At 38.2% G+C, this 20,919-nt stretch overlaps 1 protein-coding gene across 2 annotated transcripts in view; it reads right to left on the bottom strand.

The window, feature by feature from the left end:
* The window catches only part of Art4 (arginine methyltransferase 4), a 261,955-nt gene extending 243,189 nt beyond the window's left edge, over window positions 1–18,766 (bottom strand). For both annotated transcript variants that reach the window (XM_090386019.1, XM_090386018.1), the window contains exons 1-2: window positions 18,422–18,766; window positions 454–588 (exon numbers count right to left, since the gene is read on the bottom strand). In XM_090386019.1, the coding sequence (XP_090242145.1) occupies window positions 454–588; window positions 18,422–18,554 (268 nt within the window). In that variant the 5' untranslated portion in view covers window positions 18,555–18,766. The remainder of the gene's footprint in view (window positions 1–453; window positions 589–18,421) is intronic.
* Between the last annotated feature and the right edge of the window lie 2,153 nt (window positions 18,767–20,919).

Here is a 20,919-nt window from a genome sequence, read left to right as displayed (position 1 = left end):
ATTTCCCAACCAACTGTACTGTACAGCCAAATCACAGTGTAGTAAGCAGGCAAAAAGCTCTACTGAAAGTTACCATAACAAGTATTTTCTGATGAATGATGGCACCATCAGGAATATGTATTTTTTTTAATAAAAAAAAAATGACTGAAATCAAAATTACATACTGGAGAAATAGTAAAATTCAACTGGCATAATTCTAATAGATATTTAAATTTATAAGTTTTACTGTTTTTGGTGTATAAAATATTCCAAATCTGTCAGATGGATCATGGATCATTACAGCTTTGCTGCTTATGCCTAAACCTAGTGCAAGCTAGTACCTATTGTGAATAAAATTTTAAAATTATGCAGCCACTAAATAACTCACTCACTCTCACTCTCTCAAGTATATCTTTGATAAAGATTCATTACACACTGACATATACAAATTTGAAATAAAAATTTTTTAATTACCTTTAATACTGCTGAAATGAATGAGCAACGTACTGTCTTCCCTTGAAATAACATAAGAATTTTTCCCAAACTGTGATGTATCAGTATCTTTATGAATCATCACCTCCAATAGCACTTCAAGTCCATCATTTTCAGCTGTTATTTAAAATATAAATATTACTTCAGAAGAACAAGAATCCTGTAGTCTGAATGAAAAAGAAAAATCCACCAGCTATTTAAATAAAACAGCTAATGAAGTTACAAAAGAAAAGTTAAACATTACTAAAAACTTGACTTGGAGGTTATTCATACGTTATATCATGATGAGAAGGTTTAGTCTGATGATGGGAGGTTGGTATTTATATTTCAAAATTTGAAAATATAAATACCAAAACAGCCCATTTTTTTCCCTATGAGTTAAAAAAAAAAAAAAAAAGTCTACAGAATTTTTCATCACATTGTTCTGGTATCATCAGCATTTGTAAACAAACCCCTTATATCAAGAAAGCAGAATTTAATCGATAAGACAGCACTTTTGATTGTAACAACAAATTGGAAATGCCTGTAAATAGTTTTCAATAAATATTATCTGACCAAAATCATTAGAAAAACCTCCTAATAAATTTGGTGAGATGAAACAAAACAAGTAGCTGTAAAGAGTTATGACGCCACTAAAACTTCCTGTGGAAAACATAAAATGACTTTGGTAACAGTTTTCCATTACTTGTTTGTTTCAGTAATTATCAGTTATCAATTTTTTTTTAATTGAGAAATTAAGGATTAGACTTATGCAAAAGCAAGTTGATTACAGCTAAATTCTGAATTAGTTGTAGCTGGATTGACAGTGGATAAAGAATTTTCAAACAGTGGTGGGGTTGGGGGGATAAACTGCATCATGCACATAATTGACTGAATGCAAGTACAATGCATTTCTGGTTTACAAGGCATCTGATTTGCAAACTTTCAAATACAAAATACAAAAACAAATCAAAGTTACTAGTCTTGAAATTTTGCATTTAAGATTTCAAATTTTTGATCATCTTTAACACAAATTTTTTATACTGGATATTCGCCTTACAAACTTTTCCTTGCTTCACAGAGTATTACCTTTTGAACTGAGTAAGATGGGTATTTTAATTACCTAAACTAAACATATTAAACAAATAAATAAATACCACATATACTCGTGTATAAGCAGTAATAAGTGTATAAGAAAAATCAATGGTCACGTTGCACACTTCATGTGCAATGTGACCATTGATTTTTTGGTTAAAAAAAAAGATTTTTTTCACATAGTTCGTGTATTATGCAACACCAGCTTTTGGACAGTACTGATAGGCCTACCATAATGGGACATTTCAATCTTGGGCATGATCCTAGACATTTTGCAGCAAATACTTAAGAGGTTGTAAAAGGTTTTCCATTTTTGTACAAAGCCATACCAAAATACTTGTAGTGAGAATAAAAAACTTAAAACACACACACACACGGTCTATCTTATTCCTCTCAGTTAAATATCTTATTCCTAAAATATTTAATAAAAATGTGACTCATGAATGATGATTGCACAGGATGAAATAAAAATGTTTTAATTCTAGTGCCTTTATTTATACAATAATAATATCGTTAGGAATTAACACTAATTTGGGAGCATTATAAGGGCATTATTATATACGGTATACACAAGGTATGGCATAATACAGGAATAAATTCTTTACAACAAAAAATAGTACCTACTCTTACTGAATATTTATTAACTAAAAGGCATTCAAAAATTGTTCATCACTATCTTCATTACCAAATAACATATCATTGAACTTAATCATCATAAAGGTCATCCGTATCTTCAGCTATCATAGGATCATCAGCAACTACTTCACTGTCATTCTACAAGAAATCATCCACTGTCCCATCAAGTGCACTGGAGATATCACATTTCTTAATGAACACACCACAGTTTACAGTCTGATATTTCCCCACGCCTGAACAACCCATTCACAAACAGTTTCTAGTGTCAGAGCCCAAATGCTTCCTCCCTTTGTAAATGTCTTTTCCTCTTCAATCATCCAGTTGTTCCAGATTTCTCATAGCATCCTTAAAAGGTTTGTTCAGGCAGACATCAAGTGATTGCACAATGCTGGTTAGACCTCCAGGAATCACTGATATATCTGTGCTCTGGGATCTAACTTCAGCAACAACACTATCCATCAGATGGCATTTAAATGTATCCCAGACCAGTAGACTTTTTCCTTTCCTTAGCACCCCGGTCGGGAACACCAAACTGGTTTCAGCTATATTTTAAAACTCTGTTCATACATACAACCTTTCTCGGGAACATGTATGACTACTCCTTTAGGGAATTTACATTTGGTAATGTTCTTTCTCTTAAAAATTACCACTAGCCTCAGCTTTGTACCATCAGCCATACATATTAATACAACAGTAAATCTTGTTTTTTCGTAACCAGTCGTTCTCACTAGTACTGATTGTTCATGTTCACCATTCTGTTCACTGTTTTACTGACTGGCAAGTCAAAATTCATTGGAGTTTTGATGTGCCAGTTTCCAATACAGCAACAATAATGTGTTGGAAAAAACTACCACACTGACTGAATCAGCACTAAATGGGGAATAATTTCAATTGGAAAAATAATGATACATGGGGTATCATAAGGATTTTTTTATAGTAGAAATAATTATGCATGATTAGTTAGAAAAATAATAAATACAAATAGTAATGAGGTAGACTAAGAACGAAATTAATTGATAAACTTTATTTTGAAAAAAGGAAAACAATGACAATTTTATTTTGAAAAAATGAAAGCTAGAAAATTTTACTGATTAAAGAAAAATCTATCTAATCTAAGTTGCACCATTATGTTTTTCTTCTTTGCTTTGTGGAGTTCTTGATAACACTGAATGGCATTTTCTAATGCTCGTCGGGCATTAATGCTCCACTCTACATTTGGATCATGATTCATAATTAAGTCTGAAGCAGTTTCCACTGCCCTAAACATTTTTTAAGTTCTTTTAAGGGAAATTCTTTTTCCCGCACTTTACTATCTCCTTCGTTATACTCTGGACTTTCCTCTGCTTCCTCATGTGCCTGTTCTTGGTCTAAGTTAAGGAGAGTATCGAGAACTTGAGAATATGCATCAATACACTCTTGAACATCAGCCATTTACAAAGACTTGAATCCAAGATTGTCCAATTTTGACAACATCTTTGGAAACATCATGAATTTCCGACTCAAACCTACAGGAATAGCTGCACAATGAGGCAAAATTTGCTTCCAAACTGTTCTCACGTTACTCTCGTTAACTTCGAGCCATGCTTCGTTTATGTTTTCGATAGCATTTTTGATGTTGCAATTTTTCCATAATTCGGCCAAAGATGGTGCAACTCCAATTATAGCATTTATTGCTTGAGAAAAAGTTCATCTCAAATAATATGCTTTAAACGTCACAATGGCACCTTTTAGAAAAATATCAGCCATATATGACCGCATTATCAATTACAGTCACAGATTATAAACCACACTATAGTGAATCCCATACTAATTGAAGCTACACTGTGCAAGGTATTGCTGTACATGTCAATTGATATACGTAAATTGATAGTAGTTGTTGTTTCTATGTTCAATTATAAATTTCTTGAACTATTTTAATGTTGGAAGCAACCATCGGTAACTGAGAGCAAAAATCAAAACTGATTGCAAGAAAGAGCAAAAGAAATTGATCAAGTCAACTAAAGTGAAGAGGATTGACACTAACCAAATATTGAAAATTGTCCAAACTTTGAACTAGAACTGTCTAATTGTTTTCATGTGCTGCAAGACCTTCCAACTGACAGTGACAAAGTCACAGACTATTGTATGCCCATGCACCTACTGTAAAACAAAAAAAGCTAACCAGAATATCAAAAGAAACAATTGCAATGATGAAAAAGTGACAAGAAATGAAGTAAAGTGGTAACACAAGAAACAAATATGTACAATCATGTAAGACCATAAGAAAGTGCATAAAAGAAGAAATGAGCAAGTTCAATGTTGATCTCATCAGACGAACACAGGAAGAAAATCAAGTGCTAAAGAGAGCAAAACGAAAAATGACTACACACAAGAGCAAATTTTTGCTCTGAAGCTTGAAGATGGTACAACCCAACAACAAATACTAAAACAAATGGAAGAATTTTATGTAGATCTTTATAAGGATAAAGGACAACGCCTGAATCCAACACCAGATGTAGAGGTTGTACCAGAAATCTTGGTAGAAGATGCTATAAAATCAATGTTGAAAACTAGAGGCCATCTAGAAATCTGAGTTTTCCCCATTATCTGGAAATCAGCATTTAAGAAGCTGGTGACAGATACTGTTCAGACTGTGTGGATGGCAGGATTCCTCAAACTAGGTGGAAAAATGTAATTTACACAGGGTGGGAGAATGAACTGAATTTGGAGGTTGTCTCTTTTTCGTTTCGATGTTTATGGCTGTAAGGCATTATGTAACAACATCTATATTTAAATTATATACACTGAAGTGATCACTGAATTATGACCACCTACTTGTGTTGTACTACCGTTTGTGCAGATAACAACCACTATTTGCCTAGACATTGACTCCACTAGTTGTTTGAAGATGTCTGTAGGGATCTGCAGCCATTCTGCCTGCAAGGCTTTCCACAGTGTCGGAATAGGCAATGATTATGTGTCCACATGCCTAATTTCCCATTCCAAAACATTCCACAAGTGCTCAATTGCACTAAGGCCAGGCAAATTTGGAGGCCAATTTAAATGTGTGATAACTTCACTGTATTTTTTTTGGTAGTTGTTGGCACATCGGCTTCTGTGGCCATAGTGCACCTCCCAAGGTTTTTGCAGTACTTTGATCCAAGCCCAAGGCGGGTTTCGAACTGGCGACCTTTGGGTTGCCAGGCAGGCACTTTACCCACCTGGCTAGCCCAGTCGGCTCACTGTATTCCTAAAACCAATTGTGCACAGTGCAGGCCCAATGTCATGGCACATTATCATCTTGGAAGATCCCATTTTCTGTCCAGAAAAAAATGAGACATGGCAGGGTTCACATGATCTGCTAAGAGTTGCTAGTAGACCGCACTAGTGAAACATTCCATACAAAGGTCCTGGTTCTTGCCGGCAACTACTGCCACCTGCCTGGATAGTGGGCACCATACAATGGGTCCATGGAAGTGTTGCTTACACTACCCATGAAGGTGTCCACTGGAGTGTTGCACCAGGTATTTGGACTCGTCTGACCAGTACACGTTTCCAGTACTCCACTGTCTAACGAATGTGTCGTTTGCCACAGCATTTGCTTTAAACGATGACTGGCAGTGAGGAGAAGCTGTCTCTTGGGTTTGTTATTGTTTGTTTGTTATTTGGTTTTTAGGAGCATTAACAACTAAGGCCATATTGCTACAGGGATATGTGGTGATCATTCCCTGACCTTTCTGCATCCTCCGTATTTGGTGGTCATGGGCTCGAACGCTGGTCTAATCAAGAAGCGTGTGCTACACACTGCTGATCCTGCCCACCTGGCTAGAGAGGCACCGTCTCTTGGGTCATCTGCTGTGGAACCTCATACATCTCAGTGTGCTGTGCATCTTCATTGTGAATATTGTTCTTGCATTCCCTGTATTGCACTGTGATATCCAACTATTGCACAGTGACTGCAGTTAAGCACATACAATGCATTACACCCTTTGCTCTCCACAAACATTTACCTTGCTAATCCTCTACAATTCTGTCGGCAGAAGTTGACCCATTTGACACCATTCTTTGTATGCCTTAACCACAGTGGGCTGTGAGCAACCAAAAAGATGTGTGATTTCTGATATGGAAGCACTTGACACATGAGCTCCTACCATCATTCCTTTTTAAAACTCCATGATATCTTTACTCTGTCCTATAACTGCTACTTTATCACTTTGCCTTGCATCACCAGATGCAAATTATCACTGCTCTATTGTATGAAGCTGTTCAGCTTTTTATATAGCAAACTATGAGGCATAGCCCACAACAGATAGAGTGGTCATAATTCGGTGATCACTGAATGTATGTAAACTGAAAAATGACAAATATATTAACACTCAAGTCAAATGAACCAATTTCGGTGAAGTCCGAGTGGTCTGTGACAGCCAAATCCTCTGCTTGCACCTTCACGATGGTGGGACTGTTTGTAATCCTAGGTATAACCCCCATGCGCAAGCACACTGTGGGTAACCACCCAGATGTGAACCAACGCAAGCAGAGGTCGAGAGGTGTGCCACCCACACCACATGGAGGAATAATGCTCCTCTGGGTTATCAAACAATAGTAGTGGTAGATGACTCTCAATCAACCAGTGCAATACCACCACTTTGCTTATTGGAGGCTTGAAGTGGTGGAACCCATGTTTAGTCTCCAGAGCTAAGTTCCGGTCAACTATTCCCCATCTGTTCCATCACAGTATGGCTGATAACTTTTGAGGTTATGATGGACATCATTGCGAGATCCAAACTTCCTTACATTTCGAGGGTACAGCTCTAAAACGGTGTTCGCGGGCCGGCCACTAGTTTTAAGTGCTGATCAGGACACCAGACCGAACCTATTGGTAACTCTTTAGGAGGCTTCCGGAACAGCTAGTGTTTGATCTTGTTACCTCTACTCTGTCAGATAGTGACCGGAGGGAGTCCAAGTAGTGCATATGCGGGGGGGGGGGGGCATTGTCGAGGCCACGTTATGTCAAGGATCTGGGTATATTCTTACCATATGTATGCCATATCCAAAAATTTCATTACTTTTCTCACTATTGAATACATCATGAATTGTCAAACTAATAGAGTAAGCTTATCTGCGAAAAGATCTAAACCTCCCAAACACTTTCTAGTTCATTTCACAAATATGTGGTCTCAGTTCTAATCTCAACGATGTCCATTTCCACTTAGAGTATGCCAAACCACATGTACGTTTTCTGACAGAATCTCAGTTATCGGTTGATTCAACTACTGCTCATCTCAGTTGCCCAAATTATTTGCTGTACGATTCCTTTCCCTTCAAAGGTGGTACTTGTGCATATGTCTGTTCCGATATTCCCTGTCATGCACTTGGTAATTTGGAATCTCCTCTTTTCGATCTTCTCTGGCTTAAAATCTCTCTACCTCATTTTGTCAAATTCATCTGTTGTGTCTACCATTCTCCCAACTCTACTAATCACTTGAAGCTCTTTGACTTCCTCTCTTTGCAACTTGACTTTCTCCAGTCCAACTTTCCTAACAGTGAGGTAATTTTCCTTGGTGATTTTAATGTTCACAACTCTAGCTGGCTTCCGTTTTCTAGTCACACCGACCCAGCTGGTTGAGATGCTGAGGCTTTTCAATTACTAATGACCTCACATAGTTTGTTCATTTACCTACCAGAATAACAGGACAATCCTAACCATACAGCCAACATGCATGAATTTTTCTCGCAACCGACCCTTCTAAGTACAAGGTCTAAGTGAGTGGCCCTTTAGGCACCTCAGATCACAACTTGGAGATTGTCTCTTCTCCAATGGAGCCTTTATCTCATGGCTAATCCCAACCTTGTGTTGTTTGGCATTACAAGAATGCAAAATGGGATGACCTGCGAGATCGCTTTTCATCTTTTCCTTGGTTGGATTACTATTTCGAAACTTCTGATGTCAACATTTGCTCAGATCGTGTCAGTGAAATTATTCTTGTAGGAATGGAATCCTTTATTCCACACTCCCCTTTAAAATCTTGTCCTTTATCTAAACCTTGGTTTTCCAATAAATGTGCTAAGGCTGTTCAAGAGAAGAATGTTGCATATCGTAATTGGCTTGTTTCTGTTTCTTCAGTTTCATTTTCTGCCTACACCAAAGCTCGCAACAATTGTAAAGCAGTTATTAATCAGTCCAAACTAGATTTTGAACAGGCCAAGAATAGAAAACTTGCATTTTGCCCTAATGGTAGCCGAGCATTCTGGTCTCTTGCCAAAGCTCATGACCGCAAATTTTGCCCATCTCTGTTCCCACCTCTGTCAAAACCAGATGGTTCTGTTGTCACTTCAGCCAAGAATAAAGCTGACCTGTTCGCATCCCATTTTTCTTCCAACTGATGTATTAATGATCTTGGCAAAACACTTCCCACCATTCCCAACACGCTCCACTCGATACCTCCTGCAGTCTTCTGTCAAAAGGTTGTCAGAAGAATTTTGACAAATCTAGATGCTAAGAAAGCTCCAGGAGCTGATAGTATTTCTCCATTTGTTCTCAAAACCTGTTCTTTGCCGCCTTTTTTCACTTTCTTATTCCAAAGGTGTTTTTCCTTCTGCTTGGAAATTTGCTCATATCCAGCCAGTTCCTAAAAAGGGTGACAAATCCCTCCCATCGAATTATTGCCCGACTGCAATTACTTCAACTCTTTCTAAAGTAATGGAGAAATCAATTAACCGCCAACTCTTAAACTACCTAGAAACCTTCCATGATTTCAGCAACTCACTGACATCATCAATGTCAACCTTGTCAAGGCCAACATCTTCAGGCACCCTGAGCACAAATGGTTACCTATCGATCATCACCAATCAGGTGCACCCGTACGCATTGATAGTGGTCCCTGGGAGCGATGGTATCTATCAGCAAGACAATGTGCCGTGCCATGTCACAGAATTGAGGAGCACAACAAAGACATCAAGCTACTCCCTTGGCCAACGAATTCCCTGGATCTTAACCCAATAGAAAATCTATGGGACCACCTCGATAGACACATCGGCAACCTTCCGCGGGCTTATTGAGCACCTCCCACAGCAGCTGGCTGTGGTGCATGCTGCGAAAGGTGCATATTTTGGATACTAGGTAGGTGGTCATAATAACGTAACTGGACCCTGTATACTCACATGTACACCAATGCTAGAAGTATAGTAAATACATTTCATGAATTTTAAGTGCTGATCAGGACATCAAAAGCAGATATTGTTGGGATATCAGAGACAGTGTCACACAGATATAAGCAGTGCAGAATTGGAATTTGGGGAGTACAATGAGTACAGAAAGGATAGACAGTGTAGGAAGAGAGGAGGGGCAATGCTGTTAGTTAAGAAACACAAAATCTAAAGTGCATTCAACTGATATTGGTGGACAATGCAATGTTGAGTCAGTGTGGTGTGACATAAGCACTGGGAAAGGGAAAATGAGAGTATGTGTGCATTATAGGCCTAGTGATTCTGATGAGTATAATGAGAATTGTGCAGTAAATCAGAATGTCTTATAAGGGAGGATTCTAACTTTCCAGATATTGACTGGAACTTGTGGATTGGTCACTCACACACTACAAGGCTTTTGTGGATTTATTGGATGATTGTTTTCTACAGCAGCATGTTCGGGAGACAACTAGAGGGAGTAATACTCTTGATCTGATTATCAGTAGTGATTCTTCATGCATTAAGAATCTGCAGATAAAGGAACTACTAGGTGGCAGTGATCAGAGTGTGCTGATGTGGGATTTACTTAAGATGTAACTACCATCAGGGGTAAGGGGAAGGGTTTTTGCTTTCATAAAGGTGACTGCAGTGGTAACAGACAGTTTTTAAATTCTATACAGTGGGATCAACAGATGATGTTACCAACGGTGAATTCTAAATGAATTAATTCAAGGAATTAAGCTTGGAAGCTATTAGGCTTTTCATACCAACTAAGAAATGCTGTTCAAGAATTAGACCTAAATGGATGTCAGATGAACTAATGAGGCTCGTGGCAGAGAAAAAAAAATGTGTGGGATGCATATAAATTATCAGGTGAGACAGAAGCCTATTACAATATAAGCTAGTCTGTAACCAAGTCACAAAGGAGGTTAGGCAAGCACAGGCAGATTCCGAGAAATCTTTAGCAAAGGATGCAAAGGAAAACAAACTTCTTTACTTATATAAACTCTAGAAGGAAGGGAATGAATCAAATTGGTCCGCTTGGTGTCAGTGGTTTGACTGTTGATGGTCCTGATCAGATAGCTGACAAACTGAATGAGTATTTTGTATCTACATTCACGCATGAGGAATTCTGTAAGGAAGGGGAGGACAGAAGTTTACTAAACTCTAACAGGGAGCTAAATGATTTTGTAATACTGGAGAGCAAAGTAGAGGAGAAATTGAAGTTAAATAAAAAAAAGGGCACCTGGGCTGGATGGAATCTATCCAGTTATATTGGAGGCAGTGAGGGAGGTTAGCAAACCCTTAGCCATAATTATGAGAGCATTCTTAGATTCAGGGGAGGTCCCCATGGACTGGAGATGTGCAAATATATCCCCAATTCACAAAGGGGGTTCAAAGAGTGTCACATATATTTATAGACCTGTTAGTTTAACTTCTGTTCCAGGGAAAATAATGGCATCACTGGTTAAACAAGCATTGCAGGATAATCTAGACAAAACTGCAGTAATAGTTCAGACAGCATGGGTTTGTTAAGAAGAAGTCTTGTCTGACCAATTAGATTGGATACTATGATGTGGTCACAAAGGAACTGGATGCAAAAAATAATTTTGATATCATATACTTGGATTTCAGGAAAGCTTTGATACTGTTGCACACAGAAGACTGCTTTACAAACTGGAGCAGTATGACATTAAGGGCAAGTTACAGCAATGGGTAAAGGGATGGTTGAGTGGGAGATGGCAGAGAATGGTAATAGGACACTGCTCTACATGGACTAATGTTATTAATGGAGTCCCCAGGGTTCAGTGCTGGGCCCATTGTTGTTTTGTGTATTTATCAATGATTTTGATAAAAGTATATTAGACTTAATGTCCAAGTTTGCAGATAATACAAAGGTTGGCAAGGTTGTTAATGACAGTAAAGGCAGTATGCTACTGCAGCAGGATCTAGAAAAGTTAGGCAGATGGCCTGAGAAGTGGCAACCAAAGTTTAACATTGACAAATGCAGAGCTGCATATGGGAGCAGTAACCCAAGAGAAACATACCAACTGTGTGGTACTACACTTAGGGAGGTGGAGAATGAAAAAAACCTGGCAGTAATTGTGCAGTCAGATATGAAGTTCTCTGAGAAGTGCAGACTGGCTTGGTAGAGCAGGTCATGGAATTTTGCTAGCAGAGACAAGGAGGTGATTATCTCTTTGTACAAGGCAATGGTCAGGCCACACATTGAGTACTGCGCACAGGTCTGGAGGCCTCATTTTAGGAAGAATGTAGAGTTGCTAGAACGTGTACAGAGAAGGGCAACAAGATTGGTGAGAGGAACAAAGGGGTGTGCTTACGAAGAAAGGCTTAAGTTCTGCAAGTTGCAGCATCTGGAGACTAGGCACCTGCGAGGTGATCTAATGACGTGTATAAGGCTTTGAATGGTTTGAGCAGGCTCAAAGCTGATACTTCTGCTTGCTCTGATTAAGAACCTGAGGTGGGCATAGATTCAAATTGAGGAAATACAGTTGTTGAATAGATGTACAGAAGTTTGCCTTTAGCCAGCAGGTAAGTGATTGCTGGAACAGACTACCATCCATTGTTCTGGAAGTTGATAGCTTAAATAAATTTAATGCTGAACTAGACAAACATCTGGAGTGAATGGATGGGTGAAAGTGGAAGGGTTTTTTTTTTTTTTTTTGGCTGATGCTATATAAGCTTGCTTTCTTGCATCATATGCCTCGACTAATGCTAATCTGCCTTTGCTTGCCTAACCTCATTTGTTACTTGATTACAGACTAATTTATATCTACAACAGGCTTCTCTGTTGTCTGATAATTTACATGTATCCAATGCAGTTTTTTTCTGCCACAAATCTCAGTAAAATGAATGAGGACAAAATTTTCAAGATTATAAATGATGCTAGAACTAGGGGACATAAATTCAAGTTACGGGGGGAAATGTTTAGATTGGACTGCAGGAAGTTTTATTTTAGCCAGCGAGTTATAAATTACTGGAATAAGTTGCCTTCATGGGTGGTAGAGGCCGACAGTTTGGGGCAATTCAAAGGTCATCTGGATAGTACTTTCGGCTAAGGGAAGCGCATAGGATGATAGGATTAATTTCCTTTTTATTATTTTTTTTTATTTCATTTTATTATTTCTATTTATTTATTAATTATTATTATTTATTTATTTATTTAATTTTTGTTTTTATCCTTGTTTTGTTCGGATTTTTTGTTTTTTTTTTGGCTGGTGCAGCATAAGCCATAGGCTTTCTTGCACCATACGGCCGTTACTAATACTAATACTATCTCAGTTGATCTGACATCCATTTAGGTCTAAGCATTGAACAGCATTTCTTAGTTGGTATGAAAAGGCTAGTAGCTTCTGTGATTATTTCCCTGAATGTTTCCTATCTAGAATTTACTTTAGTAACATAATCAGTTGGTACTACTGCATAGAATTTGAAAACTGAGATCACTATAGTGGCCCTTAGGAAAGAAAATGCCTTTTCAACAGTATCAAAGCTTTTCCTTTACTCTTGACAAGTAATTGTTTTGGGCACAGTTGTAGTACAGCTATGATTGAAGTCCCGATTTTACACACAAACCCTCAAACAGCACCAGAATTGAAAGTAATTTAAAAGAGGTAACCAAAATTATTTTATTATATGTGTTTTTGGCTTATAGAGATGAGCTTATCTTTATAGTACACTGTTAACCTCTGGCCGCTGTAATGTGATAGACTGTTGCAACTACACTACTATGAAAATCATCGTCTATGTGTTGCAATAATGGTGATTCTTCTTCTTCCTCTTCTAAAATTTCAAGCGAAATTCTTTCACCAGCCATCATATGGAGGTAATGACTTGTAAATAATTGGTGGAAATATCAAAATAAGATTGTAATGGAGGCACTACTTAAAGAAGTGATGCAGGATCACCTAGACAAGACTGCAGTAATAGTTCAGACACAGCATGGGTTTGTTAAGGGGAAGTCTTGTCTGACCAATCTAATTGGATACTACAATGTGGTCACAAAGGAACTGGATGCAAAAAATAATTTTGATATCATATACTTGGATTTCAGGAAAGTTTTTGATACTATTGCACATGGAAGACTGCTGTACAAATTGGAGCGGTATGGCATTAAGCGCAAGATGCTACAATGGATAAAAGGATGGTTGAGTGGGAGACAGCAGAGTAGTCATAAATGGACACAGCTCTACGTGGACTAATGTTATTAGTGGAGTCCTCCAAGGTTCGGCGCTGGGCCCATTGTTGTTTTGTGTATTTATTAATATTATCAATGAAGCTATATCAGGCTTATTGTCCAAGTTTACAGATGATACAAAGGTTGGCAGATTTGTTAATGATAGTAAAGACAGAATGCTACTGCAACAGAATATAGAAAAGATGGGTAGATGGGCTGCAAAGTGGCAATTGAAGTTTAATATAGACAAATGCAAAGTACTGCATATGGGTAGCAGTAACACAAGAAAAGTAGAACAAGCATTAAGGGTAAACAAAGGACTTAAATCAGCAGCCATGAGCAGTAATACAGAAAAACAAATGATACTGAAACTGAAGAATAGCGATGGTGTACTTATAAATAACAGGGAAGGCATAATTCAAATAGCAGAAGACTACTATAGAGAATTATACAAGGAGCAAGGGAATGATGCCAGCAGTGGGGAAGATGGATCGCAAATTAGCAACACATACCCAATATTTTTCCTGATGATGTAGAGCATGCATTGAAGAAAATGAAGAATCAGACAGCTCCGGGAGAAGATGAAGTTACTGTAGAGTTGTTAAAACTGGGAGGAAGAGACAACACAAAAACTGGCAAGGCTCTTCACAGAGTGCATTAGAAAAGGTGTGATGCCTAAGCAGTGGAATAATGAAATCATAGTTTTGCTGCATAAGAAAGGAGATAAATCAGAAATTGGAAATTATAAACCAATTAGCTTGTTATCCCACATCTACAAGTTGTTCACAAGGGTCATTACTAACAGATTAGAAAGAATACTTGATGAGAATCAACCGAAAGAGCAAGCTGGCTTTAGGACAGGATTCTCAACTATGGATCACCTTGACGTAATATCACAGCTAATGGAGAAAGCAAATGAATATAAAACAACTTTATGCCTGGCATTTGTGGATTACAAAAAGGCATTTGGCTCTATACAGCATAAGGCAATGTTTCGTGAATTGGAAAGAGAAGGCATAGATACCCCACATATTATGATTTTGAAGAAAATATATAAGAATGCTACCTCCTTTATTAGACTAAACAAAGACAGTAGGAAATATAAAATCGAGAAAGGAGTTCGACAAGGAGACAATATCTCCGAAGCTGTTTACTGCTCCCCTTGAGGAAGCTTTCAGAAGATTAGACTGGTCGCAGAAAAGAGTCAATGTGAATGGAGAGTATCTAAACCATTCACGACTTGCAGATGACATTGTGGTCATAAGCCACAATCCCAAAGAATTAGAGGAAAATCTTAATCAGTTCTGCACGGTTAGTAAGGATTTTGGACTAAAGAAGAATATGGCTAAAACAAAAGTAATGATGGACAAGTATGTCACAAAAAGAGACAATGATTGAAGGAGCAGGTGGAGTCATATAGTTATTAGCTGTAATAATGATAAATGGCTGGAAGTCAAGAGAGGAATAAATTTTGGATGGATAGCATTCAGGAAATATAGTCACATACTGAAGAGCAAACATAAAATAATGAACCAATGTATACTCCCCACCATGATTTACGGAAGTGAAACTTGAGCACTCACCAAAAGAATGGAAGAGAGGCTGAGAACTACACAGCGAAGAATGGAACGAATTATATTGGGAATCAGACTGTTAGATAAGAAGAGAGACACATGGATTAGGCATCAAACTCAAGTAAAGGACATTCTTATCAAAACTAAAGAACTAAAATGGTCTTGGGAAGGACACATAGCTCGAAGACATGATGACAGATGGACTAAGAAAATAACAGAATGGTACCCAAGAGGAGCTAAGAGAAAACCTGAAAGACAACAACGGCGATGGATAGATGAAATTTATGACTTTGTGGGTAGTAAATGGATGGATATTGCACAAAACAGAAGGAACTGGAAAGTTGCTGGAGAAGCCTTCATCCTGCAGTGGATTGAAAATGGCTGATGATGATGATGAACCCAAGAGAAATATCCCAACTCTGTGGTACTACACTCAGGGAGTGTAGTACCACAGAGTTTCGTTCTTCACCTCAGGGAGGTGAAGAACGAAAAAGATATGGGGGTAATTGTGCAGTCGGATATGAAGTTTTCTGAGCAGTGCTGATGGGGTGCAAGAGCAGGTCATGGAGTTTTGTCAGTGATATATAGGAATTTTGCTAGCAGAGACAAGGAGGTGATTATACCTTTGTATAAGGCAATGATCAGGCAACACCTTGAGTACTGCACACAGGTCTGGAGGCCTTATTTTAGGAAGGATGTAGAGTTGCTAGAACGAGTACAGAGAAGGGCAACAAGATTGGTGAGAGGAACAAAGGGGTGTGCTTACGAAGAAAGGCTTAAGTTCTGCAAGTTGCAGCATCCGGAGACTAGGCACCTGCAAGGTGATCTGATTGAGGTGTATAAGGCCTTGAATGGTTTGAGCAGGATTAATGCTGACGGGATACTTCCGCTTTCTCAGACTAAAAACCTGAGGGGGAATAGATTGAAATTGAGGAAAGGCAGTTGTAGAATAGATGTGTGGAAGTTTGCCTTTAGCCAGTGGGTAGTCGATTGCTGAACAGACTTCCATCTGTTGTTGTGGAAGTTGACAGCTTAAATAAATTTAAGGCTAAACTAGACATTTGAAGTGACCAGATGGGTGAAATGTGAAGGTTTTTTTTTTTTTTTTTTTTTTTTTAGCTGATGTGGGTAGTAAATAAGCTTGCATCATATGCCTCAACTAATGCTAATGCCTGCCAGTAATCAGAACCGTGCAATGATATGCAATGGCACAAATAGATTTGGAATCCCCTCTCCTTTTGGGTGGATACCAGAATGCATAACATCCATCCTTTCTGAAAGTCTCTATCAATAGATACTGCGACTGGCAACACACTCAAATTAAGCAAAACAATGTAAACCTGCATATATTTGAATACAGAAATATTTCTACTCTCCAACAAGTACTTGGAATCACAGTGCTCAAATTTATGACCAACTGTACTTAAAGTTTTCGTAATGACACTATATTTAAAGACTAAAATAAAATTTAGAGCTAAAGCCTGAGCCAATGGAAACTCACTAGACAATTAAGTGCAATGCATCATTTCTGTACATAGTAAATGATCGAAGTTGGTGAAATAGCAGCATTTTTGCTTCACCTCATATTGCCAATGCTTTCACAATGAGTTGCCTGTCACTGTACTACTTCAAATAAGTGACACTTCCCCCATCGGAGAAGACTAGTTTTATTATTCTCAATGGATACCACCCAGGTGGCCATCTTAAACCTATTTGGCCCTTCATCAGTGGGTGGATAGGTACCCAGTGGTTTAACCCAAGCACGGTACTAAGTACTATAGGTTCTAATACCTCTTGTGTTTGGGGTTCACATAAAAAAAAAATAAATAAAATAACAAGTGACAACCCAGTTGTGAAATAACTCCACAATATGAGAGATATGCCAAACAGTGTGCACAGTTAAAGCACTAAAATAAAATTTAGGGCTGAAGCCTCAGACCACGGGAATTCACTAGACATACCAGTTAGAGCAATGTATCATTTCTCTACATAGTAAATCACTGAAGTCAGTAAAATGGCATCGTTTTCATTATATCTCATATTGTGAATGCCTTCAAAAGTTGCCTATCATTGTACTACTTCCAATAAGTAACACTTCGCCAACAGAGTTGACTAGTGTGTCTGCATGGGTAGAACAGTGGTGACACTGTCATCATCCTGCCCACAGCAGGTGCAAACAGCCTGGGTTTGAATCCGGTCAATGATACAAACTTTTATGGGGTTTTTTTCATTCCGTGACTAAGTCAGTCTCAGGTGTAGATAAGATAGCATGGTCTTATGCCACCAAGAAACTATGGGTTTTTCGTGCAGCAAAACAGGCAACTCGACCAGAGAACACAGGCAATTCACGAACAGAATACACTTGGGCCAACAAATTGATATTCCTGGTGACACTAATGTGACATTAATAGAAAGGGCAAGTATTACTTATTCTCAGTGTATAGCACCACCCGGGCAGCCATTTCAGAGCTCTTTGGCCCTTCATCCACTGAGAATAAGTAACACCTTTATTGGAGAAGCATTATTTATTCAAAGTAGTACAATGAGAGGCAAATCTTTAAGGTATTGACAATGAGATATAATGAAAACAATGCCGTTTCACCAACTTCATTGATTTACTATATACAGAAGCGATGCATTGTATGTCTAGTGAATTCTTGGTCTGAGGCTTTGGCCCTAAATTTTATTTTAGTCTTTATCTATGCACACTGTTTGCCATCTCTCATTTTGTGGAGTTAATTCCACAACTGAGTTTTCACTCATTATACCACCTGGGAACCTACCCACCCACTGATAAGAGGGTCAAATAGCTCTAAAACGGCCATCTGGGCGGTGGATCCACTGCGAATATGTAACACCAGTCTTCTCTACTGGGGAAGCGTTACTTATTGGAAGTAGTACTATGAGATGCAACTCGTTGGGAAGGCATCCACAATATGAGACATAACGAAAACGATGCCATTTCACCAACTTTGGCGATTAATTACGTACAGAAATTATGCATTGCACTAATTTGTATATCACTCTACACTTTTAAAGCCTGACCATAAATATAATTAGTCTTAGGTAAAAGAGCATGAGTAACGATCAAAATTACATTTCCATGAGCTTAAGCTAAACAAGTACCCAAATTTAAAAAATAAAGCCACTCAGTAACAAGAATCAATTTCCTGAAGAGAAGATCTAAACTGGTATTCAAAACCTGGATTTGTAATCCCAGTAAACAACACCGCATGTGGACAACAGGACAAAGACATTTTAGAATTAAACAAAATATACAATAGATATTACTAATTGTACTTACTATTTTTTAATTTGAGTGTTAGGTTTTCATACTCATCAGCAAGTGTTAAAGTAACAGGACCAGAAATTTTTTTCACAATTTCCAAGTTATCACATAGGGTTGACACACTAACTCCTTCAAATGTGGCCGCCATATTTAGGAATGCTAGCCACCAAGCGAATAACGAAAATCCTGAGATATAAAACGAAATATTCCTTTACCATTAAGAAGCAACAGTTAATCACACAAATAAAACAATCAACCACTACTTGGGTTTCCACAATATGCTTGACTCATACATTATCTCCACACCCATTGAGATAAACATTTCTGAATTTATAAAATCAGAGGGCGTTAATAAATTTCTAAAACTCTATCACAAAGAACTGTGGAGCGATGTCAGAAGGTATAAGTAAAAATAGCACTAAAACGACTTAAAAGCCAGATAACGGAACTGTAATATCATCTACGCAATACCAAGTTTTATTTAAAAAATAAGATGTAAATTATCAGCAAAAATTCTTCCGTCTTGATCCAAAAAAATATATAATTTTACGACCAATTTTAATGAAAACTATTGGAAAGTATTTCTAAAATGCGAATATTGGCAAATTTCAGATGCAGGTGTATACAAGGAAGGGATAGGAATAGACGAATCCAGTGACAAGAAATGTTGCACGTCTATATTAAGTGTATTTTACGGCAGGTTTAACTTTTGCTAAACGACCTAAGAAAAGCCCATTTATCAATCGCTATGTAAGCAACCGTCGCAGTATTTTGTAACAAACTTTCTCGCTTTATAAAATAATTATAGTGATTTCTTTGAAGCTATGCAATAGTGCTGATTTCTACTATTTTTAATTACAAATGCATGCTATTTAAGCTAAGGCCCACTTTAGGTGAACTAGGGAAACAGCAGCAGTTCGGGACTAAACCTGCGATGGGAGACCCAAAATTTGCTTATATTTCAATTTACTTATATATTCGGAGAATCTATGGGTTAGTCAAAATTCCATCAAATCACAGAACCTTCCTGATTTAGATTCTTCACAAACTCTGATATTATGGAGCTCTGCTGACCCAGCGACTAAATGGAAGGGAGCCCTGATACCCCACCCAAATCAGACTGCAATGAATGTACATGAATGTAAACTTACCAGACGGGATCAGAGTCCCATGAGAGACCCTTATTAATGGCACAGTCCAGTGATAACCACACACCTAACGACCAAACCTGAAATATCTGAACTTAGTGACCAGTGACACAGTCCAGTAATAACCACACACCTAACGACCAGACCAGAAAGCTCGGAACTCGTAGTGACTAGTATACATTGGACGGGACTCATGATGTACAGTCCCAAGTATGACCACAAAAACTGACATATCAGACTAACCAGACTCTGAAAAAAAAAGACAGAATGTGACCTTCATCCCAGGTGTGACACTCCACCAGCACAGTTCAGCTGCTGCCATTAGGCTTTCGTTGCCACGCTTCCTTGCGTGGCCCTTTGCCTCCACTCCCCGAGTGGGGGGACCACTGGCTCCTCCCCCCCTCGCTACCCTTCTTTACCCTCTGGTGGGGCATGGGCCTGCTCCATGCTTTTGGGGGTCATCTTCTCTATGGGCCCCTTATCTCTGTCTTTTCCACCAGCTTTCAGTCTCCCCCCCACTCTTAAACTTACAATTAGCGTTTGAATCATCTCGAAATTGCTTGAGCCCTACACCCAAAAACTCAATAACAACATCACATCGCATAGCCAACACTCCTTTTGCTTACCCCTATCTATAGCAGTTTTTTAATAGGCCCTTGCCAGTAAAATCTCAGAGAATTAGGTGGCAGGACCTGCCAGAGTAAATAACTATAATACTGTTGTACCTGGTCTGCCTCCACGGGGCGGACTGTGGTCAACGTTGGGTACCATTAGGGAGCCCAGCGGCTAAATGACCAGAGGAACAACGAACACGACACTAAACATATACAAAATCCATATACCTTAAAACCACTGGAATTAGTATTAGTATTAGTAATGGCCACATGGTGTAAGAAAGCCTATGGCTTATGCTCCAAAATAATTGACAGAGTTCTGTTTCACACCCACAATTTATACTACACGGAGATAGGGAAAACCCCTGGTGCCATTTGACACTAAACACACCCTACACTCAACTCCCCATTTTAGTCCTTAAATGCTTATATGGTTCTGGTTTAGGAAAATTATATAGGACTGTGGAACTGGCCAATTTCTAATATTATTTTTTTGTAAAAATGTGTTCAAAAGAGTCCACTTAATGAATGGGCTTTTGAAACAGACCCAATCGCAAATTTTTACTACTAAAACATAATAAAATGTCATATCCGTCTAAAATAAAATTTATCAAAACTTCAAGACGTTATTAGAAATTCAAAATTAAAAAGTATCGCCGTTCCCTGTAACTTTAGGGTAAATTTAATAGTGAAACTACACTGCTCAACAAAATTAAGAGAACACGTAGAAAAAGTGGTGTAAATCGTGCAG

Source organism: Mastigoproctus giganteus, chromosome 12 (genome assembly GCF_048544385.1).
Source record: "Mastigoproctus giganteus isolate SK-2022 chromosome 12, ASM4854438v1, whole genome shotgun sequence".
Lineage (NCBI taxonomy): Eukaryota > Metazoa > Arthropoda > Arachnida > Uropygi > Thelyphonidae > Mastigoproctus > Mastigoproctus giganteus.
This window is presented reverse-complemented; position numbering and strand designations above follow the sequence as displayed.